This window comes from Pseudonaja textilis, chromosome 10 (genome assembly GCF_049901715.1).
Source record: "Pseudonaja textilis isolate UNSWEBS1 chromosome 10, rPseTex1.2, whole genome shotgun sequence".
NCBI lineage: Eukaryota > Metazoa > Chordata > Lepidosauria > Squamata > Elapidae > Pseudonaja > Pseudonaja textilis.
In genome coordinates this window covers 585,509-611,455 of record NC_141999.1, presented here as the reverse complement: position 1 = coordinate 611,455, position 25,947 = coordinate 585,509, and the positions used below count along the sequence as shown (strand labels likewise).

At 51.9% G+C, this 25,947-nt stretch overlaps 1 protein-coding gene across 9 annotated transcripts; it reads right to left on the bottom strand.

Moving 5' to 3' along the window:
• Positions 1 to 7,421: 7,421 nt before the first annotated feature.
• STK40 (serine/threonine kinase 40) lies at positions 7,422 to 22,758 on the bottom strand. 9 transcript variants are annotated; one of them, XM_087939480.1, is made up of 12 exons: positions 22,422 to 22,512; positions 21,071 to 21,411; positions 18,219 to 18,332; positions 17,539 to 17,624; positions 16,418 to 16,561; positions 15,684 to 15,911; positions 15,343 to 15,395; positions 12,143 to 12,258; positions 11,655 to 11,799; positions 11,446 to 11,586; positions 10,750 to 10,834; positions 7,422 to 9,963 (listed from the first exon to the last, which is right to left on the bottom strand). In XM_087939480.1, exons 3-12 carry the CDS (start codon positions 18,322 to 18,324, stop codon positions 9,745 to 9,747), a joined length of 1,323 nt encoding a protein of 440 aa, XP_087795606.1. In that variant the 5' UTR covers positions 18,325 to 18,332; positions 21,071 to 21,411; positions 22,422 to 22,512; the 3' UTR covers positions 7,422 to 9,744. The 9 variants fall into 9 exon arrangements, with proteins under 9 accessions (XP_087795606.1, XP_087795607.1, XP_087795608.1 ...); XM_087939481.1 differs by having other exon boundaries at positions 11,446 to 11,568; XM_087939482.1 differs by having other exon boundaries at positions 11,446 to 11,565; positions 22,422 to 22,505.
• Positions 22,759 to 25,947: the final 3,189 nt, after the last annotated feature.

Genomic DNA, 25,947 nt, shown 5'->3' with positions numbered 1-25,947 from the left:
TCCTGACTGCAAAGGGAGATGCAGGGGAGGCTCAGCGTTGGGGTCTGGTTTGCATTAAGGTTGCAGAGCAACAGGAAATAGTTGCTGGCTGGGACCAGAGCTCCCCCTTCCTCTTAAATACCAGCTTGGGGAGGGGGTTGGTGGAGGAGGATTGGTTGGGAAGCTTGGTTGGAAAAGAGCACTTATCAAGCCTGCTCCTCAGCTGGACGGGGCCATCGTAGTCTCTTCCTTTAAAGAAGTCAAAGGGCAAAGATTCTTCTACGTTTAACTGCAGGCAGATTTCAGACGGCCCACGGCTGGGCAGGAAAGATAGCAGGAAGCGGTTGCTCTCCTGCTTAGCGAATACTTCAGAGGTCCAAGAAGCAGCTCCCTGAAATCCAGCCTTTGCAACTCACTGCTATCACACATTTTTCAGGGTCTAAAAGTCTTGTGGCTTTCAGGTGCTCCCAGTCTCATGTTCTTGTTTTGGGACAGTCCTGCAAACGGTTCAGTGGGGGAAAAAGTACAATAGACTCTTTCAGCACAAAACAGGCCCGGTTCGGTTTAGTGCAGCGGTGTCAAATTCAGTTTCATGGAGGGCCGCATCAGGGTTGTGTTTGAACTCAGAGGGGTGGGGTGGGGGTGGAGGAGGCCATGCTGGGCGTGACACGGGACTCGTATCGGGGGGGGCACCTTTGGTGGCCAAGTGCTAAGGCAGGACTTCCCTCAGACCCTCCCTCACTCTCATTATAATCTTCCCTCCCTCCCTCCCTCCCTCCCTCCCTCCCTTCCTTCCTTCCTTCCTTCCTTTTCCTCTTTTTCCTTCCCTCTTCCTTCTCCTTTCTTCTTCCTTCTCCTCTTTCCTTCTTTTCCCTTCCTTACTCATCTTCCCTGTTTTGTCTTCGTCTTTCCTCTTTCCCCTTCTGCTTTCCTGGCTCTTCTTGCATGCTGAAGTGCAAAAGGGGAAACTTTCCTCCTCTTGTTTTGTTTTTAGTTTGTTTTGCTAGCCCTCGGCCAGTGAGGACGGAGCTGGGGGAGTCGCGCCTGCCCCGCTGCCCTGTTTTGGGCCGCCAAAGCCTGCAGCCCTCTGCCAGGGAAAACTTGCCTTAAGGTCAAGACTTGGTACTTGGCTAATTGAGAACCTAAGAAGGAAAAAAAGACGAAATGGAGTTTTTTTAACGGTGTGTTGGGGTTTGGCTATGGGGATGGCCTGTAAAGGGATGGTTCTTATCCAGCCTTCCAGTCCACGGAAGAGAAGAAACAGGCCAGGCAACGGAAGGAGGGAAACATCCAGGGAGCCCAGAGGAGCCAAGCCTGATTTGATAGGCAGGAAGATTCCAAAAGCAGATCCCAGGGAGGGGGTTCCAGATCCAGAGGAGGATTCCACATCCATTTGTCAGGAACCAACGTTGCTAAACAAACCTCATTTGACTTGAAGATTAAATAAATATATAAATGAAATACAGGCAGCACTCCAGTTATGGCCACAACTGAGACCACAATCTATGTTGCTAAGTGAAACATCTGTTGTTTTTCTGTTAAGTGAGTTTGCGCCATTTTATGACTTTGCTTGCCACAGTTGTTAAGTGAATAATTGCATTTGTTAAGTTAGTAACATGGTTGTTAAGGAAATCCGGCTTCCCCATTGCTGGTCAGAATGTTGCAAAAGGGGACAAGGTGACCCGGGACAGAGTAACCGTCGTAAGTATGAGCCAATTGCCATGAAGTTGAATCACGTGACCATGGGGATCCTGCCACGGTCAGGTGAAAAATGGTCCGAAGTGTCTTTTTTCAGCACTGTTGTAGGTCAAGGACTGCCTATAGCTTCCTAGGTTGTGGAAATGCCATTGGCATCGTGCCTTCAGCAAAGCACTTGGCCAGGTGCCCCAGCTAGTGAAGGGTGGGTGGAATGGCATGGCAAGTGGGTACCTTCCCATGGGCACTTATCCAGAACTGCTGGTCGGTGCCTTTTCCAAGTTCAGCTCTTTTTAAGAATTATGATTGAGTGAATGCTTATCAATCTGAGAACAGAAACCGCTTGGGGTGGTTGCTCCTGGAGCAGAGTGGAATAAAATTCAACACATAACTCTAGAAGTGAGGGAAATGGGATGCAGACAACAGAATGAAGTTTAATCAGAGAAATTAAAAGTTACGAATATAGGAAATAAAAAAAACCCAGACATATAGGACGACCGAACTTGTGAAAAATCTCTAGAAATTGAAGTTTAAAGAATGGTTAAGCAATGGTAAGCAGAATAAGAAATAGACCAAAAAAGGTAAGGCACGAGACAAAAGGAAAAAGCACTAAATCTAATTTGTACTATTTACTGTACCATTATTTAGCTTTCTATTTTTGAACCTACCATCCCTCTACCAATCCATTTACTGGTTTATGCTTTAAATGTCTCCCCCTTTAGTTAGGCTCATCCACTCTGTCCGACCATGACTTTGATTTATTGCTTCCTTGATCCATTAACCTTGTCGTATATTTTTTGCAATTCAGGCAAGAAATGTGGAGGTGGTTTGGTCATATCAAGGATCCATTTCCTTGATATGACCAAACCACCTCCACGTTTCTTCTTTAGTTTCATATTCAATTAATTTAACATCCATTCAACCTTGGCTTCTTGTTTTAAGTACCATCTTCTCACTTTTCCTAGTGTAACTCAACTCTTCTTTTTCCAATGGGTAGAATTATGCTCTTAAATACAGCCACTTCTGCTTTTTTTTCCCTGATAAATACTCATTCCTTACAGCTGTATAATTTTTACTTCATCTTGCCATCTTTAGTAAATATCGCACCCAGAAAGTGTTTCGTCCTCACTTTTTTTAGACATTCTGATCAATTCTTTGTTGCAAAGATTTAACTGGTATTATTAGGATAGAAAAGTAGATAAAAAGATAAAGGGTTCTGATTAAAGAAATGTATATACATTGGCTATTTCAAAATAACGTGATTTTGTTATGACCTATCATAATATCATTGTGATATGATCATTTGGTCCATCACAAGGCTTGTACAATCAGTGTAATGTTTGCTGCAGATCATTTGAACCCTCAGCTAGCAAAAAGGCATTATCTGCATTCGTTCCTTACATACCATAAAATGCATTAAACAGCCAAGGGAACATCATGGAGACCTGGATTACGCATTGCTCAATGTGGAGTGGTAATTTCATCTGTGCACAAAACATTTTAAATAGATTTAAATAGATAAACAGAGTTGGAAGGGACCTTGGGGGTCATCTAGTCCAACTCGCCTTGCCCAAGCAGGAGACCCTACACCATTTCTGACAGATGGCAGCCCAGTCTCTTGAGAGCTTCCATTGATGAAGCTCCCACAATTTCTGAAGGTTGCTCCATTGGTTGATCAGAAAATTTCTCCTTATTTCCAGGTTGAATCTTTCCTTGTCCAGTTTCCATCCATTATTCCTTGTCTGGCCTTCAGGCGCTTTGAAAAATAGCCTGACCCCCTCCCTCTCTGTGGCAGCCCCTCAAATATTGGAACACTACTCTGATGTCTCCCCTGGTCCTTCTCTTCCCTAGACTAGCCAGGCCCAGTTCCTGCAACTGTTCTTCATATGTTTTAATCTCCAATTCCCTCATCATCCTGGTTGCTCTTCTCTGCTCTCTTTCTAGAGTCTCAACATCTTATTTATAGTGTGGTGACCAAAACTGGATGCAGTACTCTAGGTGTGGACTTACTAAGGCTTTATAGATTGGTAGTAGTACCTCCCTTGATCTTGATTGTATCCCTCTGTTAATACAACTTAGGATTGCATTGGCTTTTTTGGCTGTTGCCGCACACTGCTGGCTCCTATTTAGCTGATTGTTCACTAAGACTCCAAGATCCCTCTTGCTATTAAGCTTGGTTTCACATATAGTGGTTTCACTATATGTGTCCTTTGGGTTTTTCTTGACTAAGTGTAAGACTTTACTTTTGAATTTCATGTTGTTAGATTTCCTATTTCCTCCGGCCTTGCTGACTGATAGTGCCACCCTCTGCCATTGCGAAGATGTTCATGCTCAGGAGGACGGTCAGGGTTGTTGTCCGTTAAGCTTTGGCACCTTGGCCTTCGCTTGACTACCAGCCCCCAAAACATCTCCTGTGCTTGCTCTTAATGGGTGTACGTCCCATTCGTTTGGTAATATAGAAAATATATTCATTTGGTAAATAAAAAATATATTAGTAAATAACGTAAAATGTAAATCATAATTATATATTCGCAATAAGATGTATTTGTAAATGTATCACCAATATTGATAGCAAACAAGGAACCACAGACTGTCGATAGTAGAATTGTTAGTTTTTTAATCATTTTCTTTTTTTCTATTTCTTTTCTTTCTTCTTCTGTGTGTTGTGTTTGTTTGATATTTTGGTTTTGTAATCAATATTATTAAGTTTGTTGTTGTTTTTTTTAAATGGGAGTACGTCCCGCCCACCTGGTCTAAAAGGGACCTGCTCTTCCCAAAGGTTGCTCACAGTCCTCTTTTGGACCCCTTCGGTTCAAATTTTGCCTCATTGCTTTGCACAAAGTAAGCCCAGTGGAGATTTTGCTTTTCCTTTGCATCAGGGAATGGTGCAGCATAAAGGGTATATAACGGAAAAGGGAGCTGCAAGAATTACGTCCAAGAGGGCAAGGAACAGTTAGGACCAAAAAAGGCACAGAAAATGCATTGATTTTGATCAAAAGTTGTTTTGGAGGTAGATGAAAAGGGCTAAGCAAAGCTACTTCTAGCAAAGTGAATGGAATTAAAAAGTTTTAGAGCTTTGTACATGAATGCTATCAATAAAGCAAAGAAATACTAATGAAAAGAATGTCAGAAACACCATGAGATCGATGAAAAAGGAAAGATTGTGGGAAGGCAACGTAACTGGAGAAATGACAAAATGTGGTTATAGATCGGCTGTGCAACATGTTTTAATATGCTTGTGAAAGCTGCACATGATACCTGGAAGAATGGTCCTCAGCGCTGAGAGTGCAACGGCCTGTCAGATCCCTGTGTCTCCTGGTTGGTGAAAACCTCCAGCAGGTGAGTTCAGGCACCGATACATTTCTCATTGCAGGAGGGGATGTTTTCAGGGACTTTTGCCCCCTCCTTAAAGACACAATCTCTTGATCCCACCTGTCTGGACGATTTACATCTAGCCTCCCACCTTCCCTTTTTAGAGTAGGTGGTAGGAGAGCTTGGCAGCTTCAGAGGATCCTGGATGAAACGGATTATCTGCCCTTCCAGTCAGGTTTCAGGCCTGGTTATGGGACAGAAAGGGCGCTGCTCTCTGGGGAGAGCAGGGTGGGAATAGTGCATCCATCCGTGCTTTCCTTAGCAGACTTTGGCATCCCTGACCAGGGTTCCTTTGGGGGGCAATTGTGGGCCTTGGGTTTGGGCAGCATAATGGCCTGGTTCCTTTCGCCAAAGCTGGTCACAACAACTAGTGTTGATAGGAAACGAGAGATCCAGTCAATGGCTGTTCCTTTGTGGGGCGCCTCAAGACGTGCTACTTTCTCTGCTCCTTTTTAACATCTACGTGAAGCCGCCGGGTAAGGTCATCTGTCATCATGGAATGAGGTAAAAATGACGGACTGATGTATTATTATTTCATTTAGCATATGGCACGTGTTAGCCAGGGATCACTGAGGGGGCTGGCTGCCTCTGTGAAAGGAATTTTTTTCAGGCAGTGTTATCTTTACCTACAGGACACCTGAATGCCAGAAGGTAATCCTTTCTTGTCCCTCTGCAGTTTATTTGCTCATGTGAATCGAGCCACCAAGCTGCCAACCTCACTGGTGCGCAGGCCCAACGTCTTACCACATGAGCCACTGTAGCCTTTGCATTTCCATCCCTCGGGACCCAAGTGATGCTGTTTCTGCCCCCTCCCAGCACCTGGAGGCCGAGGTTTCTGGAGGGGAGATAAAGGCTTTGGTCAAATCCTGCTACCTTTGAGCGGCTGTGTGTGTGTGTGGAGCTTCCAGCTTCAGGACTTAAGTTGTTCTGGATGGGGCTGCAGTTCTCCAGACAGACGTGGTGCTTCTGGAATCATGACTCTTGCTTGATGAGCAGATGGCAGTTGTGGCTAGGACAGCGTTTACACAACTTTGTGTCGTGTGCCACTTGAGTCATTCCTAGATCGGGAGTCCCTACACTCATTCAAGCCCTGGTCATCTCCCTTCTGGACTATAGCAATGTGCTCTACATGAAGAGTATCTGGAAGCTTCAGCTGGTGCAGAATGCGGCCACATGGACAGTTCTTGGGGCCTGGAGGGCAGCCCATGTCACTCTGCTATTGCGCAAGATGCACTGGTTGCCGGTTTGCTTCCGGGTCAGTTCAAGGTGTTGGTTATCACTTTTAAAGCCCTCCATGGCACGGAAGCAGGTTATGTGAGGAGCCATTTCAGCCCAATGGGATTCCCCTGCCCCACCCGTGCCAGCAGAAAAGGCTGGTGGGATTCAGAAGAACCTTTTCTGTTCTGCTTCTTGCCCTCTGGACCATCGTGGTCCCCCAAGGCCAGAGCTGCTCCCATCCTCTTGAAGACATGACTGTGCCAGTCAGCCTGGGGCCCTGAGGGGGCACTTTGGAGGAGACCCCCCCATTACCTCCCGTGAACACTCTCCTTCCTCTCTATCCTGGTCAGTTTTAATTGAAATTTAAATTCATGACCCATGTTTATTGTTTCAATGTTTTATAGTGCATTTTATTTGGATGGAAGCCACAGAGATGGCGAGATGGTTGGCATGCAAGCTTAAAAAAAACTATTAAACTATTAAAAGGCATACACTTTAAAAACAAAAAACTGGCACTGTTAAGCTTCCAACATGCAGCCACCTCATTCTGTCTCGGCACTTGGGAGAAAGGCTAGCTGCCTCCTTGAGCACAAGCTGTGGGGACCACTAAATCATTCACTAACTCAATCTGGGGGAGAACCACCCCCTCCAGAGTTAAAGGTAATCATCTGGTCCAGGGAGCCTCCCCCCCCCCCAAAAAAAGCATCTCTGTTTGCCAAGGTTCCTCGTGTGCAGCTTCCAGGCACTCGGCCAGCATTGGCACAGTAACCACTGTCTGGCTAGGGGTGGAAATATATCATTGGGTATCATCAACCTGCTGATGGTCCTACAACGGTGAAGCACAAGCGAGGTCCTTTAATGAGAATCTCTCTGCCGTTCAACACTGATCTTCATAATTGGAACACATTTCCATGCCCAGATATTCCAGAATGATTTGCTTGCATTTAGGGCAAGGCGTTGGTGCTGCCTCCCCTCCAAGGGCTTTTGAGATACGTGGTGTTGCTACCTGCACCTCCCCAGAGACACAGGCCAGGAAAAGCTATGGACAGAGATGAGTGAAAAGCTCTTATGAAAGAACTTGAGTTTTCCATATTGCATCCTGGAAGGCGAGTGGTGGGGGAACCATTGGGAATAATAATAACCAGACTTCTAAGTGCTCGAAGTCTACCTTATGAAATTTTATTGCTGGCATGCTGAATTAGGTGGGTGTAATACAAAAATAGGTCTCTATACAAATGTTCTTCACAAGTTTTTTACAATAGGAATTTTGTCTATGGTGTCTCACCCAATATGACATCTCCCCAAGCCAATCCAGCAGCTCACAACATCCCTTTCCAGGCCTCACCCCACCCAGGGTCCTTTTCCATCTCTTTCCAGTCAGCTTTTTATTGCAACAGATGGTGGAACACCCAAATCAATGGAGTATTGCTATTTGGGTCAAGGATGGGAGAAGGACCAGACCATTCAGACGTATTATTAACTATCTTGGGGAATGGTGAAAAAATTAAAGGTGGGAAGAGGGCAGAGCTATGAACTTGCATTCCAAGGATTTGGGAGGCGCCTCCTGCCGCTCTCCTGGGAAGACCCCCGATCACCCCCCTTCTGGAGGGCAGGAAGCTGCCCCCCCTTCCCCTGGCCGCTTCTGCTTCCGACATTCCTACGGGGTGGAACTTAAAGCAGACTGCGCTGCAGGGGAGGCCTCCAAGGGCTCCGTCCTAAGCGCACATCCCTGCAGAGAGCGCGTTCCCACAGGACTCTGTAGGCCTCCCACATCTCTATCAGAAGCGCCTCTCTCACACTTGAGAATCATGCTCAGGACTCCTGGGCAGCAGGACTCCCCAGGAGAAGGGAAGGCTGTGGAAAAACAGCTCAAAGGCCAAGTGCCCAACCAAGGCTGCCGCTGCCCTGGCCTCTGCTGCCATCCCTGGGCAAGGCTGCTGGGGAAGGACCCTGCTCGATGGCCCGGAGAGAGAAGGGGGGGGTGGCGGGGAGGGGGCCACCTAGCAGGCTCCTAGGCCGGTTTCCAGAGACTGACCACGATAGCCGCACTCGGGTCCTGTGCAGCAGTTCCAATTGACAAGCTAAGCTTCCTCTGGATTCCACCAGATTTCCAGACCTTTTTGGAACTGTGTTTCCTCCTCCCGGGCAACAGAATCAGAGATCTGCTTGTCCTGCTTCAATCATGCCAACACGCTCACCTTTGGGGAATCGCTTTCTACTGCTACCAAAGGGTTTCTCTGCTCCCCCTACCCCTCCCCCACCTGACGGGGGCTTGCTCCAGGCTACCAGCCTCCAGGTCTTCCAAAGGGCAGCACGACACTGGGGAGCCCACATTGCTGGGAAATGAATTGATGATGGAGGAGAAAAGGAAACGGGAGACTCTGCAACAGAATCATCTCCACGGGATGCTGTGCAGGACTTATCTGGCAAGAAAGGCATCCAGTCCAACCCCCCCCCCCCCGGTGGCTCAGGCATCACACAGCCTGGAGCCTAGCCTGGAGCAATGGACAACCCCTCTCCCCAACCTCTGCCTACAGGCAAGTGCTGTGGCCAGAGACAAGGATGGGAGCATGCCAAGAGCGCAGGTGGGGGCAGGGAACTGAAGTGAGGTCTGTAGTGGGGGGGCGGGGGGAGTAGGAGGAAGAAGGAAGGGACAACTCCCCCATTTCACATTATCACAAATTTATCCCTTCAAACATGCCTCCGTGCTTAATGGGGCAAGAGATAAAAACAGAATTAATGCAACATTACTGCACTTTTCAAAAGCTACCATTAGAAAAAACCAAAACAGAACACCCAGGAGATCCAAAATAATTAGGTGGCTTGGAGACTTTGGTCTCCAGAAAAGCTACATTTTAAACAGCTCTGGGCTGAAACTTCCGCTGGCTGGAACCTGCAAGCAACATTTCCCCGTTCAACAAGCTCAGAGTAAAGATGAGACGTTTTGCAAGGCTGTAATCACACTGGCGTCCCAAAATTAATGCTTGCACAAATTAATTCAACCTGGGGCTTAAGCTGAAAACAGAACCCAGGGCATCGGACAGAAATGGGCTTCAGAAAGAGTTCCCTTTTGGAAACCCTGGGCAAAGGACAATGGGGGCAGGGGACGATGAAGCTTATTCAAACCGTAGGGAGGGAAAGGCAGCCCACCTGCTTTCCAGAGTTTGTGTGAGGAACGGAGCCTGCTGGGACCACCTTTGCCAAACCGCTCCACCTTTCAGTCCAGAGAACAGTGTGGGGAGAAGAGGCAGAGAGGTAGATTGCAGAGTCCCACTTTGTAAAAGCAGGCTACTGCCCACGATGGGAGTTCAGGTCCTGGTCCCAGCCAGGTGTCTTCCACGCATCCTCTTGGGGCCGCCCCGGCAAGCAAGGCCCCCCCAGCACACAGGGAAGACTGCTACATCGCTTGGCACCCAGGCCCGGCCCCGACTCTTGTGCCAGGCTGGGCGGGTGGAGCGCGACTCCTGCCTCCCGTGGGAGCTACTTCCGAAGGTAGCGCTGTGCGAGGACGGCGGCGTCCAGGGCGCTCATGGGCTGGGCGTCGTGGCCAAGGCGCCTCACGGGAGGGACGCTGCCAAACTGCCGCTTTTGCAGGAAAGTCTTTGCCTCGTGAAGCGTGTTCTTCTCCTCTGCCAGCAGCAGCTGCTGCCTCATGTAGTTCTCAAACTCGTACTGGGAACACTCCTCGGCCACCTTTGCCTGCAGGGAGGACAAAGCCTATAGGGCCTTTTGCCCCCAGGAGACCAACGCCGTTGGCCTCTGCTGCCTCCTGGGTCCCCCGAGCCCCAGCCTCCGCAAGCAGCAGGGCGGGCAGTCCGACAGGTAGCCTTCAGCAGGCACCTGCATGCCCCAGGTGCTTCCACGCCCCAGATACCCTGGCAGCAGCAGGGGCCAGTTTGCATTGACTGCATGTCAGAGAAACAGAGGGAGGAGCCCATGAGGGGAGCTGGGCCAGCAACACAGGCAGTTCCCAACTTACAACCACAATGGAGCCCAAAACATAATATCATTGGGTGAAAAAACTTGCTAAGTGAACTTGTCCTATTTTACGACTTTTCTTGCCACGTTTGTTAAGCAAATTACTGCAGTTGTTAAATTAGTAACATGGCAGTTAATGGATTTGGGTTCTCCATTGGCCTTGCTTGCTAGAAGGTTGCAAAATGACTCCGGAACACTGCAGCCCTCACAACGATGCGTCAGTTGCCAAGCACCTGTCAGTCACGGTCACATGTGTGAAACTTCAAATGGTCCTTAAATGAGGACTTTGTGAGGAGGAGGTTGTAAGTTGAGGACCACCTGTAGATACAGGCCTGCCAGCAGCTGAGCGGGAGGGTCTTCGCAGGCCTTCGTCCCTCTCCTGGCAGGCAGAGGCCCTGAGGAAGGGCTGGGACCAGCAACGGCGGCTGGGCTGAGGCTCCCTCTGGGGGCCTCCACGGAGGAGGCCTCTCCAGGCTGGGGGGGGGGGGGGGGGGGGGCAGACCTTACCTCGTGCGCCTGCTCTGGGCTGGCCACCTGGTCGTCGACGTCAGGCACCACCTGCAAGGGCCCCCTGAGGGAGGACAGGGACTGCCTGCGGGGACAAAGGCTTGCTGGTCAGCAGGGCAAAGGCTCCTGCGAGGGGAGAGGAGGCAGCGGCCACTGGACTCCCAGGGGTGGCCCAGCCCAGGCAGGGGGCGTCACGGCGCACAGCAGAGCGCAGGTTCTGGTCCCAGGTGCTTCTCCCTCGGGGTAAGGAGGGAGGGAGGACAGGGGCAGCGCCTGGGATGATGCCCTCACCAGAGCAAGCCAAAGACGGGCAAAAAAGAGCCCAGAGCTGGCCAGCTTGGCACCATGACTCCAACCGCTGCCTCTCTCCTCTCTCCTCCCCAACAACCCATGCGCCTAGAACTGAATCTCCTCCGGCTCCCTGGTTGGAGAGCCCGAGTGGAGACCTCCTGGTTCTCCCGCCCAGCCTAGGCAAAGGCAGCGGCTCAAGCGAGGGGGCCGGAAAAGGCAAAACCAAGGTGCTACCAACGTGGCCTGTCGAACACGGAGAGCCCGGAAGCTGCTCCCCTTCAAACAGTCCCCTTTGGACGGGCGGAGAAGGGCAGCCCAGCCCAACCCCCCTCTGTCTGGCAGAGCCACCCCAAGAAACCTCCTCTCCCCAGCGGCCCCTCCCTCACACCCCCCTCCCCCCCTCACCAGGAGGCGATGATGGAGCTGAGGGATTCAAGTACTTCCGAGGCTGCCAGGCGCTGCTGGGGATCCAGGACCAGCAGCTTCCGGATCAAGCAGACGGTGTTCTCGGACACCCGCCCGTCCCTGCTGGAGAACAGGGGAGAGCTAGAGGGATGGCCAGGAAGCAGGGCGGCTCAGGGCGGGCGGGAAGGCCGAGGGCCACTTTCACTCACTCTGGGATGGCGTACTCGGCAGCCTTGATCTTGCGGAAGAGCTCCTGAGGGATGCTGTCGTAGAAGGGGAACTGCCCGTAGAGCATGGTGAAGAGGACCACTCCCAGTGCCCACATGTCACTGGGCTTCCCACGGTAGGGCCGACCTGCAGGGCAGAGGAGGCATCCGCAGGCTAGCATGGCCCACCGAGGAGCAGGACCCTGCCGGCTGAGCTCACGGCCTTTCTGCCCGGGGGTGGGAGGGAGATAAGGTGGCCAGCTCCCCCCTCAACCAGCAGAGTCTCTTTTGCATCCGCCAGCCAGCCAGCCAAGGCAAAGAGGTCTCAGAACCATGGGGGCTCCGCCTGGAGCAAGCTGGAAATAGGTCTGAAAGTCCCTCCACTGCTGTGCTGGGCGGGGGAAGAGCCCCTGGGCTCAGAAAAGGGGAAAGAGGGGAGACGGCAACGTCGCAAGGCAACGGGAGCCCTCGGGGGAAGGGAGGCTACTTACCGCTAAGGACGTCGGGACTAATGTAGGCGGGGCTGCCCCGTTGGTCCTTCAGCAGGTCATCCTCACTCACCAAGTGCTTCCCAAGACAGAAGTTGGTGATGGTGATTCGGTGGGTCCTGAAGCAAAGACAGCATTAGAAGAGGAAGCAGAGAGGATCCAGGGGCTGCAACGGAAGCGATGCGAGATCCCAAAATTTGCTGCCCCACGAGGACAAGCGGAAGGAACGTGGGGTGGTCGCCCAGGGAAGACGTGGTAGCTACGTTCAGGTGTGCCTGTGTGTGTGTGTGTGTGTGTGTGTGCGCGCGCGCGCGCGTGTGCCACAGAGAGGGTAGTTATCAAGGGTTTTCCATGACCACCAAAACGAAGTCAAAAGCTGCTGCTATAAGCTGCAGTTACCTAGATTTCATTGAAATATATGTTAACACACGGACAACAACAGAACAATCAACTGAGGCAGGTTATGGGTTTTGAGTCTCTGGAGTCTTTTAAGAGGTTGGATAGCCAACTCCGACAGTTGGCGTCACTGATCTCTTTGTACACTGCAGAGGGTTGGAGCAGGTGATCCTTGTGGTCCCTTCCAACTCTACAATTCTATGATTTTACGATATGTAAGCAGAGTCCCAAGAGAAGAGCCCCCAGTCAGCTCTCACGACAGATGATCCTGACTGGCTCACTGATTAGATCCAAATTTAAACAGCCTCCAGGGCTATGCATTGTGACCACAAAAGGACTTGTAAGGCTCTGGAGAACCAGGACTGCCCAAAAGCTTTGTGTGTCTCTTTTGGGTTTGATCCAGTCCTTCAGCCTCAGGGCTCCTCCCTGGAGCTGTCAAGAGCCTGTAGGGGGGGTGGGGGTAGCAGAAGAGAATCCAGGGTGCTGCATTGGGGGAAAAAGAGGGTGGGCTAACATCGCCCCAGAATCCCCACTGCCATCAGCCCTCATACCTGCGGTAACAAGCAGTGCGGGCCTACATTTGTTTCTATTTCACACCACTGGGTAAAAATTGCCAGAATCCTCAGAACCGTAGAAAAGGAACAGGAATAGAAAAGGAATTGCTGTCATAGAAATGCAGCACCTTTTAAAAAGGATTCTTCCAGAGAAAGACCATCAATTTAATTCCTGGATTAAAAGCAGAATTAAATTGGAAGACTTCATAGAAGAACAGATCTTTTGGTGTTTTATCTCAATTAACATTTGCTTAAAAAGGAAAGAAACTTCCAGCTCAGACAAGTATAGAATTAAGATGGATCTCCTATAAAGCAGAACAAGGGAAATTTGCCAAGCAATAGCTAAATTGTTATTTTATATTCCCTTCTATCTACCCCAGGATTATAAAGCCAAGAAAAAAGCATAATTACTGCAGAGGAAAGAGGAGAGAGAAGGCAGCCAAACCAAACTTCTGCCATTCAAGACTGTTTATGAATTCAGCCACAAAGAGATTCCAAATTTCATGGGCTGCCTTTCCATGGAATCATAGAGTTGGAAGAGATTGCAGAGGCCGGCCCAATCTTGTGCTCAGTGCAGGATCCACTGCAGATCGCAGTCGACTGCCACTGCCCAGACTGACCGAAGACCTCCAGGGAAGGCCAACCGAGGGCTCTTTGCCCCTGAAGTCCAAGCTGCACTTCCTTTCCTGCAGGCTCAACCCGTTGGCGCTGGCCTTGCTCCCACAGCAACAGAAGAAGGGACTGGACCCCACACCGACTCTCTTCCCGAAGACCCGGTTCTGCCAGCAGGCCTGGGGAACCCAGCGCGGGATGGAGCCCACCAAATGGCTTGGGTGATCTGCACTCACTGGGGGTGATTTTACTATATCAATTCATTTGATTTTATGGTGAACAGGCAGCAATACAAATCTAATAAAATAAAATAAGAAAATAAGAAATAGCAAGAGCGGTCTGCCTCCTGCTCCTTCTCCTGCCTGCGTTCAGTAGCAGGCTTCCCCTCATCCTTTCCCCCTGCAAGCTAAACACGGCCAGCTGCTTCCATCCTTCCTGAGAGGACTTTCCATTCCCGCCTTCATTTTGGTCCCCATTCTCTGAACATGCTGACCAACTTTGTCCATGTGGCTTTAGACTGAGGTGCCCAGAAGCAGGCATGAGGTCCAGTTTTCTCAGGATCCATCCCTTATCCGGGTAAGTGCATGGAATAAACCACAACTCAGCTCCCAGGGAAGGAGCAGCCCTTCAGGCTCCCTGACCTCAAACTACTTGGCAGCTCCAGAAGCCATCAACGGCTCGGTATGGTCAAACCGAGGAGTCCCGGTCAAACACTCAGCAGCTACCTCTTCCAAACAGCTTTCTCACAGAACACACTGCAGCAAGTTGACCCGAACATGGCCAAAATATGGGTCCGAAAAGTGAGGTTAGAAAATGCTGAAGGTGGCAGAAGCCAAAGCAAGTTTGCCTGAATTGAGTAAGTTTCCCTTTCTGAGGCTGGAACAAAGAGCCTCCCCAGAACGGAGAGCTTTGGGGCTCTGCTTCCTCACACGTGGCTAAGAAAGAGCTTCTAACTTCCCAGCAGCCTCTTGGAAGCCTCAACTGAGCCCACTCGGCCTCCTTTCCAAGGCCAAAGAGCTGCACGCATTCAGGACTGTTCACACTCTGGCTGGAGGCTGGACCAGTTCTTTCCACCCACAGCCTTGAAAGAACTTTGGGTGCTTTCCCCACGTGGGAATGAGGAGAGTCCCGAGGGGCTGCTGCAGAACCCTTAAAAGGCTGCTTTTAGGAGGATGCACAAAAGCTGCTGCCCAGGGACATCCCTCGATCTGTCTGGGCATAAGGAAGACCAGCTAGACTGGTCTCCCTGGTGACTGGCAGAGTAGCCACACCAAAGGCCATCGCCCTCAAATGGTTGCTAATAGTTTCTTGTCGTTAAGGGCTAGTTTTGTGCCGTTGGCTTTACTTTTATTGGCCAATGACTGGAAAAACCTTTCTGTCTACCCGCATCGAGGACAAGCTGCAGAGTCGCTCAGAGCAATGGCAGGGCCAACCTCCCAATTCCTGACTGGGGAGCTGACTGACTCTTCCGGTACTTCCAGCTGCACCCGATGGAAGCGTCACCCATTCTTGGACTTTTGCCCACCAGAGAACAAGAAGAGGGGTGCACAGGAGAGATGCCACCTGCCCTGCTACCCACTTGCCCAGCTGTGTCCAAAGGACAAGCATCCCATGGTCGAGCAATTTGCAGAAGGAACACACCTTTTGTTTAGCACCATGTTCCCCAGTTTCAAGTCTCTGTGCACAATGTTCTCCTGAAAAAATAAAACAATCCTGCAATTAGAGCAGCGGAGGCGATCCTGCCCAAGGCAGAAGAGCCAAGCGAGGCGGGCGATGGAATCCCCCAAGAGAAGCGTCCGGCTCAGCTCCAGCTTCCATCCTTTTGCTCCTGCCCAGGAGGCAGGTCAGAAACGGCGCTCAGTAACATGGAGGGTTGCTGTCCCGACCGCAACCTTCTTCCAGCCGTGCCAGATTCTGGGGCCAGTGTGCACTCCATAACCCAGCAGCTACCACGCTGCAGAATAAGCGCAGAAACAGGGTACCTTGTGCAAGGCTTCCACCACCCGCACAACGTCGTAGAAGATCACAACCGTCTCCCGTTCACTAAGCCGCTTCTCTTTGATGACGTAGTGCTGGAGGTTGATGAGCTCAGCGGTCTTGTCACTGAAGTCGTGGGCGCAGAGGCAGTCCAGCACCAAGCAGATGCGTTTCTTCATTTTCCGGACCATCCGGCTGGACTCCAGATCTTCCACCAGCTCGCAGGTTCGGTCCTGCAATGTCCCAAGTCACAGGGACCAGCGTTAATTGAGCAGGGAGACCCCGGCCCCACCCACTGATTAAACACAAGCCCATTCCGTGCTGTAGTGCGGGCTTTGCACCCGTGCAAAATGACGGCTCTTCACAGCCATGAAGGAAATCCTCAGAGATTTCGGAAAGGCGTGGGTGGGTGCAGAGATATTTTGTCTTACCAGAAGTGCACAATTCTTCCCAGCAAGCCGTAGCCTTGCCAAAGGGGGGCAGCCCTTCACCTTGCTCAGGCAATTGTGATTAAAGTGGCACAGAGGGGCATTTGATGGGCGGAGCCTAACAGACTCAGGCAGAGGAGCTGGACTGGGACTGTGGCCGCCCCTGCAAGCACCACATGACATCAACACCACAGCGTCCCCAAAACCAATGAACTTGGGTTGCGCCATTTGAAGGATTAAGAAAACAGGCCTCTTGAGGCTGCACCCGATCAGTGCTAGGAGGCCAGGAAGCCGTGCACTCCAGCTCCTACCTGGAAAAGGCCGTGATGATGGACCACCCCATCCTGATTGTGCAGGAGAGAGAGGAGGGAGAACTCTGTATGCAGCAGCATTTTGCCCTGGCGTTCCTCTTGGGTTTCTGTGCCATGGTCCCTCTTGTCCTCCAAGGTGAGGATCTTTGTGAGTAAGAAAAAGGAAGAGCAGCTCAAGACAGTACCTTTTTTGCAGAAAAGCCAGAAAGTGCCAATCTCAAGTGCAATGCACACAAAATCACAGCAGGGCACAGAGGACCTTGGCACGCCAAGCTGACATCATAAATAAAAGAGGCTCTAACAAAGAGGGCACACCTTTCCCCAGCACTCCTCCTCTGCCCCAGTTGCTGTGCCCAGAGCACCGATTTGGGGGTTAATGGTTCTAGGGCAGGTAACAGTTTTCACATCTTAACCTCTTTTATCATTATCACTCCCAGCCTCGGCAGCAGCAAGCAACTCAGTGAAGGTGTCAGAAAGGCCTCTCTCTACCTGAGCCCTCTGGGAAAGCATCCCCACCTAAAAGGGGCTGCTGTGGCTTTGGGGACTGGACAGCTGAAGAAGGCATCCCTCCTATCACTTGAGGGGAACCACCGAAGTTTTGGCTGTGGTGCCCCCACAGCAACTAAATTTCCATCGAAGATTGACTAGGCCATGCCTATCCCACTCCATTCTTCTAAAACAGCATTTGGAGGAGGACCCAGATTGTTGGGGCAATACGCTGACTCTGTACATCTCCCAGAGATGGCTGTACAGCCCTGTAAAGCAGTACATAAGGCTAAGTGCTATTGTTATTTAGCAGTAGCACTTAGGTTTATATACCACCCCATAGCACTTCACAGCATTCTCTGGGTGGTTTACAGTGTTGAAGCATTCCTTGCATATTCCCCCCAACAATTTGGTCTTCGTTTTACAGACTTCAGAAGGTTGGAAGGCTGAGTCAACCTGGAGCGCTGTTAGGTTCTACCCCCTGGCTGTGGGCAGAATTTGTCTGCACCACCAGAGGTGCATTCGATCCCACTTTTAAAGATTCTGCAGTTCAGCAGATCTTTAGGGTTTAAACACCGTGCCTCTCTTTCATGTCAGTTATTTTGGGGGACCTACTTTTCTAAGTTGCTTCTTACCTTCAGCTGATAGAAGTCGTCTGTCCCATCTTTTCTTGCCAAGCACTGAACAATGCTAGGCACTGGGGAGTTGCCCAAACGCGGGCCTGGGAACATAAAAACAGAACGTCTAGAAGCTCCCCCTGTGCCCAACAAGAGGTCTTTCTCCTTAAGTCACAGAGATGGCCAATAGGAAGCGGAAAGGGAGGTGGCCCTCACACGTCCTCCCCAGCTCAGCGCAAGAGCAGGAGAATGCTGTGGCCACCTGCCCTGGAGCTGAAGCCAGAAGGGTCACACACAAACCCCAGGGTGAACACTGGAGGCGTTGCCCTCTTTTCTGGGAAAGGGCCACTCAAGATGAGCTAACTGCCCTGGGGTGCTAGGGACAATTATGCCACCCAGCAGTGACCACAGCAGGAAGGGACTCAAAACCTTTATTTGCAAATGCTGAGACAGGATTGTGTCTCGGCTCCGATCCTCCTGCCACCTGGTGATGAAAGAAGGCTGGGATACCTTTTAGGAGTCCTGCAGGGTTGCAGCCTGGCTGGATATATTGTCTCTCAGGGACCAGGAATTTCATCCTGCTTTATGGCAGAGCTCATCAGGCAAAGGAATCGATCTGCATGTCTGATGATCTGACAGCATTGAATGGGGGGCGGGGGGGGCAGCATCCCCTGGGGGCAACTATCACTTTTACTCACCAAGAATGAAAGGCCCAGCCCTTTTGGTGTTGCTGCTGGAAATCCCTGGGCAGAGGACCTTGGCTGATGTTTCCCCACCACCTCTCTCGGAGGTTCGTCGCTTCATTCGGAGTTCTGCAAAAGAAAGGCAGGCGCTGCTTTAAGCCCAATTCACTTTCTCAAAGGAGCTTTCCTATCAGTTGCCTTTTTTTACCACACAGAAACAGCTCATAGATTTCTTGCTTGTGGATGACCTTGGGGGAAGAGCTGCTGCAAGCAACCAGAGAGCCCCCAGAGAGAGAAACCTAGGAAGGACCCGCTGCAGGAGGACCCCCTCCCCTCAATGTGCTCCAAGGATGCTAGCAAAGTGGCTGTGAACTGATTCAAGTGCTGCCCACCCACTGCAGAAGCACCAAGAGCAGCAGGGGAAATAAGTAAAAGAGGTTTTCACACTACTAAAGCCATTTGATGTGTGGAGCTGGTGAACTCCTCCTGCTTTGGAGATTTCAGCTGGTCTCCACTGATCGGCAGGTTTGAAACGCCAGCTGCCACTGATGCTGCTACAGCCAACAGAAGCTGGGGAGAGCCACCCTAGTGGCAAGGGGCTGAAGGAATCTCCTAAAGGGTGCAATACTGCAACAAAGAGGGCAATGAGCTCATGGAAGACCCTGCCAGTCTCCCTACCAAAGACTCCCGGGGAGAAAGTCAAGGAATGCTTTGGCGTTGAGGGAACACAGGGCAGCCTGAGAGGCTCATTTGCCAGCCTACGATCACTGGTGCACAAAAAGAATGGGGTCCACATGTCCACACATTTGCCTGTGTGTCTCTTCTAAGGAGTTCATTGTGGCAAAAAACATGTGTCAGGCAGAGCACAAGAGCTTCACCTGCAGACAAGCGATAGACAGGCACACACATGCACAATGAACCCTAAAGCACAAAGATCACCATCCTAAGGATACTCAATTGAATACAGTCCCGTTTTTGAGGCCTAGCGAAACACAAGAACTCGCAGGGAGGAGCATATTTGATTACTAAAGTCACCAAGGGCAGCGGAGCAAGGGCACCCAAGGCAGGAGTTCAGGTTGTGGCGCTTTGGACAGCTTCTTCTCAAGTCTCACGTGGTACACCACCACCACCACAATGAGGCATAAGACTGTAACTGTCTTAGCTGTTCTAATCTCTGAATGTAATTCTTTGCATACAAAAAACACCCAGCCGAGTTATAGACAAATGCCTGCACAAGACAGCAATGAATCCAATGTTTGCCAGATATTCTCCAAGTTCTGATCTTTGCTCTGGGTCCGGCTGTGCCTAATATATAAATTCAAACATTTTCTTTGTTGCACTTCATATGGCCCACAGACAAGATGCAAAGCTGATTTTGCTACTGATCTGGAACTCACACTTGTCTTGTTTCTTCTTAGCCTTCACTTGATTGGAAAAAACAGTCCACACCTTGTTTACTTCTGACCTGGCTTGGTCATGATTGCAGGAAATAGTTCGTGCTGGAGGACTCTGGATGGGGGCAGACCGGCTAAGGGTACCTTTCTCTTGCTGCCACTTTTGACTTGGAAGCTTTTGACTCTGTACAGGAAGCTTCCCTGCAAAGGTCTCCTGCCAGAGCAAGGTTCCCGACTGAGCCAAGGGCTTTCATCAAGTCCAGGACAGAGTCCGGCCCAAACGCATCTGTCAGCAATGCAAACAATGGCTGGGCCGTAAAGACAAAGACTTCTTCAAGTCACGCTGGACCCTTGGGGTCTGCCTTCATACAGTTTCGTCACCGTCTACTTCCCTGGTTGCCAATGGCCCTGGAGTTCCCACCTGGTCCCTCACAAGGACTAACCAGACCGGATTCAGTTTGCTTTTGGAATCAACCGAGATTCACTAAGTTCCGACACCGGCAAAAGCAGATGTTGTGTACTGAATAAGTTTCCTTGCCCAATTGAGATTGGGCAAGCCCTACGGATTGTGAAGCACTTAGGGGGGATGCTCTAAAGCATCCTTTCCCTCAATTTGATTCTGACTTCACAAACAAAACGTTTTTAAACTTTACTGTTGGAGTTTCCTAGTAATCACCAACCTTGCTAAATTTCTGAGCCCTAATTAGGTTAGCCTGAACTAGAGCAAAATTACTTTTTCTACTTTTAATTGGCCAGAAAAGCGGTACAGGTTGGGGCAGCCTCATCTTGTTAGATTTTAGCTTCAGTTTTTTGTCATGCTAACAGCCATGTTCCCAAGGACAAAAGAAAAACAGCCATATTTCATCAGGAAGTAAAACTCTGAATACACAATTATTGCAATGTGCTGCCTTCCCGATGACAGAATGCCACCTAGAGCCACACTGCCGACTAGCCAAGCCAACCTGCACTTTGATCAAGTTTCACTCACAGTTGGTGAAAATTCTGGATGGCCTTGGGATTAAAATATTCATCAGAAAGAAAAGCAGAACTGTGCTGTTTGTTCTCAAGAACTTTCCCCATATTCTTAATAAAAGTCCTTCTTAAACTAACACTGACATCATTTTACATTATGTAGAAGGTGCACTTCTATTTGTATTTTGCCATGAATCTATACTGGTTTGCTAGTATACTGGCAAGATGGGCAAATAGTTCAGCTCAAGAAGGAATAAAGGAATACATTTATCAAGGAATAAATCCTCATTAATTCAATGGGACAGTTCTGACAAATATACAAAAGCGCATGCTAGGATGGCAAGGGAAAAAGTCCTGCTGAGCTATCAAATCCTTGAACAACTGACATAACATTGATTCCTATTGAACCACCTTGACACAATATGTTAAAATGTTCAACAGTTGCTACTGTTCATCTTAATATTGAACAAGATGCAAAAGATCAGTTTTCTAAGTATGCACCTCATTTACTAGGCCATTTCCAGGCAATCTTGTTTTACAGCTGTATGTGAACTGTGTGGCCTTGGCAAACTCAACTCAAAGTTGCAAGATCAAATTGTGGTTGGCCACCGGGACCAGAGATGGACTCTTCTGCCCAGCATGAGTCTGAAGCTTGGAAGAGTAAATCTTGGTCCAGTAGTAAGCGACCAAGATTCAATCTTGCGACATTATTCAGGGACTTCAGGTACCCTATATTTGCTAACCGCAAGGGTGGGCAGGGAGGCCAGGTGAGCAGAAGAAAGCTAGGCAACTTCAGAAGAGCAGCAGCCGACCTGAAAGCCTGAAGCCCCCGAAAGCCAGAACTCAGGAGGAGGAGGAGGAGGAGGAGAAGCAGGTGGGCTAAGCTGCCCCTGGGAGCTGTGGACGCCCCATCGCGGGAGGCCTCCAAGGAGACACCGGGCTGCCAGGGGCCGGGCTGGAAGGCCCCAAGGAGAGACAAGCAGGAAGAGGGGCGGCTTTGGCCTGGCCACCCCTCAGCCCCAAGGACACCGGGGCCTCCCCATCCACGGGGTCTCTCACCCCCGAGGCCGCGGGGGAACAGAGGCCACAGCCGGGTGAATAGCCACGTTTGGACTCCGCCGGTCTCGGGTTTCGGAACCGCCGCTTCGCTCTCCCGCCTGCAACCGCCCCGGCCTCCGCCAGCTGCCCCCCTCCCCCTCCCCGCGCTTCCGCCGCCCCCAAAGGCAGCTCGGGCAGCGCCGCCGCCTCCTGCGCCCCTCGGCCTCTCCGTCTCCCGGCGGAACCTCCGCTCAGCGCCCGGGAAGCTCCCCAACACCCCCGGCGCCTCTTATGGGAAGGCCGGGGACGCCCCGCACTCCGCTCAGCCGGGCCCGGTTTCCGCTGGCCTTCGAGCCCCGGAGGGCTTCCGGCTCCCCCCCCGCCCCCCAAAGGCCGCGGCTGCAGCCGGAGCCTCCGCTTTTACGGCCAGCCAGGCCCCGGGCAGACGGGGCTCGCCCTCCCTCGGCGAGGCGCCAGGCCCCCCTCCCGCCGCAGGGGCGCCGCTCTCCCGGCTGAAGGGCTGCCGCCCGGGGGCCTCGGCTTGGGGAAGGGCCGCGTCCTCCTGCAGGCGGGCCTGGCCAGGAGAGGGGCCGCCCCTGCCGCAAGGCCCGCGGGGGAGAGGAGGCGGGCCGAGTCTCGGGGCTTCTCCGCCGCTGCCTCCCGCGGGCTTCGGCTTCGGTTCCGGGCCAGCGGCGAACGCTTCCGACCCAGGGAGGCGCCCGACGCCACGGAAGCCGGCCGCCCCCGCTCGGGCCTCCGCGGGGGAGGAACCGCCGCCGAACCCCCTGCCCCGCCGGCCCCCGCGCCCTCTCACCCATCGCCGCTGCCTCCGGCCCCGGCCCCGCCGGCCCCACTCGCCAGGCCGCCTCCCGCTCGGGCGCCCGCCTCGGCCCCTCACGGCGGACGTGACGCAGAGGGGACGTCGCTACGCCGGCCCCGCCTCCGGGGTTGGCCGGCCGAGCGAGCACGTGGCCCCCCCGCCTCCTTCGGCCGGGAACCTCCGGTGCTGCCGGGGGGAGGCGAGCCGGGGCGGGGGGAGCGGCGGCCCAGGCGAAGGAGTCCCGTCACGAGGCCCGCCGGGGAAAGCGGGGAGGAGCCGCCGCCTCCAGGCCCCGAGGCTGGGACTGGCTCGCAACGCTTCCGCTGGCGCCTGCCGGCGGGGCCGGGCCCGTCACTTGCCCCATGTCCTCCCGGTTGTGTGGCTGGGCGGGAGGAAGAACGGAAGGCCGGGCGGGGTTGCCCAACGGAGCCCGGGGGCTGGGGCAACCAGCCGGGCGTTTGGGGCAGGGGGCCGTAGACAAGGCAGAGGCCGACGGTCGGTGCAAGAACGGGCCGCGGTTCGGCTCCAGGGCGGCGCTCCCCAAGGTTACGCCAGCTATCCGCGCTCTGAGCGCCGGTGCGGAAGGCGCCGTCCTTGCCCTGGATCGGCCGCTTTCCCTGCCTCCTGACGGGCGCCTCCTCGGGGTGGGGGAGCCCTTAACGCCTGCGCGCCCTCCATGCCATGGGAGGACAAGATTTCCCTGGAAGGAGGGCCGCGTTCAGAGACCCGCCGGCAGCAGAAGAGCCGAGGAACAACGCAGCCCTTGGGAAAGCGACAGGCCGCGAGAGGAGAGCTCCCTTCGGCTCCCAGGGCGCAGCAGGCGGTTGGCTGTCCGCCTCTCCCCGCTTCTTCCACCCTGGCCAAATAGTGTCACTTCTCTCCCCTTTGCACCCCTGGCCCCTTTCCTCTCTCGGGAGGGATCCTCTCCTGAGGTTCAGGGCACCCGGGCTCTCCTGCTCCCCTGTCCCAGCGCCCCCCCCCTTCCCTCGCCCACTTCAACACATTCCTTCTTCCGGGCAGGTTTTTGTGTGGGATTCATCTTCGTTCATCAGCTATTTGCTCTTGGCTATCTCTCCCTCTCATGTGACCAGCTGCCCTCCTTAGGGCTTCATTCCCATTGGTTCCTTTCTCTCCTGACATACACACAGCATTCCTCTCTCATTTCCATTTAACAGAATGGATAGGTTTTTAGATCTTAGGACCACTGTCATTTTCTTTCAGACTATGACCTTTAGCAATTATTCTACAAAAATATTCAGACGGTTTTTTAAAAAATTCAAGTGTTTCCTATTTACCTATAACTCACAAAAATATGTCCATTTTTCCTGTCAAGCATCACATTCTGTAAGGAGGCAGTCCACACCCAAAGAGCTATGGTTTCTGTGCAAACTATGACAATCGGAACATTTAGGGATTGGTTTGGTGGCTTCCTGGGGACCTTTGCTTGGCATGGCAGTAGGTCACAAGGTGGAGGACAGGTGCCCTTTGATAAGGGAGGCAGGTCATGTCCCTGGGAATTCTGATGGCTTTATGACTTCATCCCTGCAGGCTAAAGGGCCGGTTTCTGACAGCTGTCAGTCATCAGAGGGAAGATGCCTGCCTAGAGGGCAGTTGCTCTTCAGTGGGGCTCCTGCACTCTGGGGAAGCTGCCCTCTTTTGGTACCAACTCTTAGAGGGCGAAGTGAGGGGAAGAGGTGGGGTTAGGGTGGGGGTGAAAGAGAGGGTGAAGTTCAAGGACAGGGGGAGGGGGAGGGCACCTGAAGGGGTGGGAAAATGGTAAAAGGAGGGAGGAGGACAAAGATGGAGGGAGCTGGGTAGGAGAGGGGATTGAAGGGCAGAGGCTGAGGGGGCCAGACAAAACAAGGTGGGAAGGGAGGGGCAGGGAGGAAAGGATAGTTGGGGATAGTCTAATCTTTTTAGGGATTGGTTTGGTGGCTTCCTGGGGACCTTTGCTTGGCATGGCATCATGCAGGTTATCAGAGGGAAGGGAGAAGGAAGGGAGAGGGGTCGGGTGAAGCAGAATGGGGAGGAGGAGGGAGAGGCTGGGATGGGAAGGGGGCTGGGTTGTAGGAAGGGGAAGGGAATAGTAGGAAGGTGAAGGATATGTAGCAGCAAGGGGAGGGGGATAGTAAGAAGGGGAGGGCAATAGGAGGAAGGGGGAGGAGGAGGGAGGGGTGGTATGTTTGTCTGGGTCTCCCTTGCAGCCCAGTAGGCTCTGTGACGTTGGAGAGGAGAAGGTCCGGAGAGAGAAGCTGGGATGGGGGCTTCTCGCAGCCTTCCACGGAGCTGGGGATTGAGAAAAAGAAACAAGCATGGCAAAAAAAATAGTAGCTATCATTAACTTGCAGCCTTCCATGGGCAGAAGGTCTCTGTTGAGGGCGTGGGGCTGTAAGGAGTAAGCACGCGCACACACAAACCCCCGTGATGGGAGGAAGCTGCCAAGTGCCAGCCAAGGAAAGCTGCTTGTTTCTCTCAGCCCCGTGGAAGTCTGCAAGAGGCACCCCTCCCCGCTTCTCTCTCCTGATCTTTTCTTCCCCAATGTCACAGCGCCTGCTGGGCTGCAAGGGGGGAGACCTTACACACACACACACACACACACACCCCTGCATGGCTGGGAGAGGTGAGCTGAGAGCCAGCTAGGTCAGTCAGGCGCAGAGGCAAGGACGGGGGATCAAAATGGGAGGCCTCTTGACCATTTTTGTTTTAAACCTGCGGAGCTTCTCTTTGTCCACCCTCCCCTCCGTGGCTGGATGCGGGCTGTGGGCCTTGAGTTTGACATCCCTGGTATAAGGAGGGGTCTTGCTTGAGCATGGGGTTAGACTAGAAAACCTCTTCCAAGTTGCTCAATTAATCTGAATCTAAATGTTAGGTATACCTGGATCCATACCTGGATTTCAGCAAGTCTTTGACTGCATAACATTATCCTTCATAAAATGGAAAATAAAAGCTAGCCGATAGCTGCATTCACAGCTACATTGTAGCATGTGAAGAGAGCTCATTAATGACTCCTCTATCTGCATCAGGGTAGGAAAAATGTTGGCCTGGTATAAACAAGGGAGACCTGGCTTGACCGTAGAACATGTGAAATGGAATCTGGATCCACACTTCTCAGTGAAACAACTTCATTCAATCAGTCAATTACTCTTTTGAGTCATATTAATAAGAAGAGAAAGTCTAGAGCATAGCAAATGGGAGTGTCTGAAGTAGGATTAGTGGAACCTGCACTAAGGTGGGATGTGTGTGGAGGAAATGCATTCACAAGTTCCCTCCAACTTGATGGTTTCTGGCATGAAAAGCAACTAAAACTTCAGCTATTCTCCATTTACTGAAAAGATCTATAAGGCTCGGGTTCCAAAGCAAATTATTGTGGTAAGACTCTCCCTTGCCTTCACCCCTCTTTTCTAGCTCTAGAAATACCCTGAGGTTTATGAAAGGAATTCAGCAATAAATGGGAGAATGATCTCAGATTCTGCCTCCAGAAAGAGCCTCAAGTAAGCAACATGAATGAAACTAAGTTTCA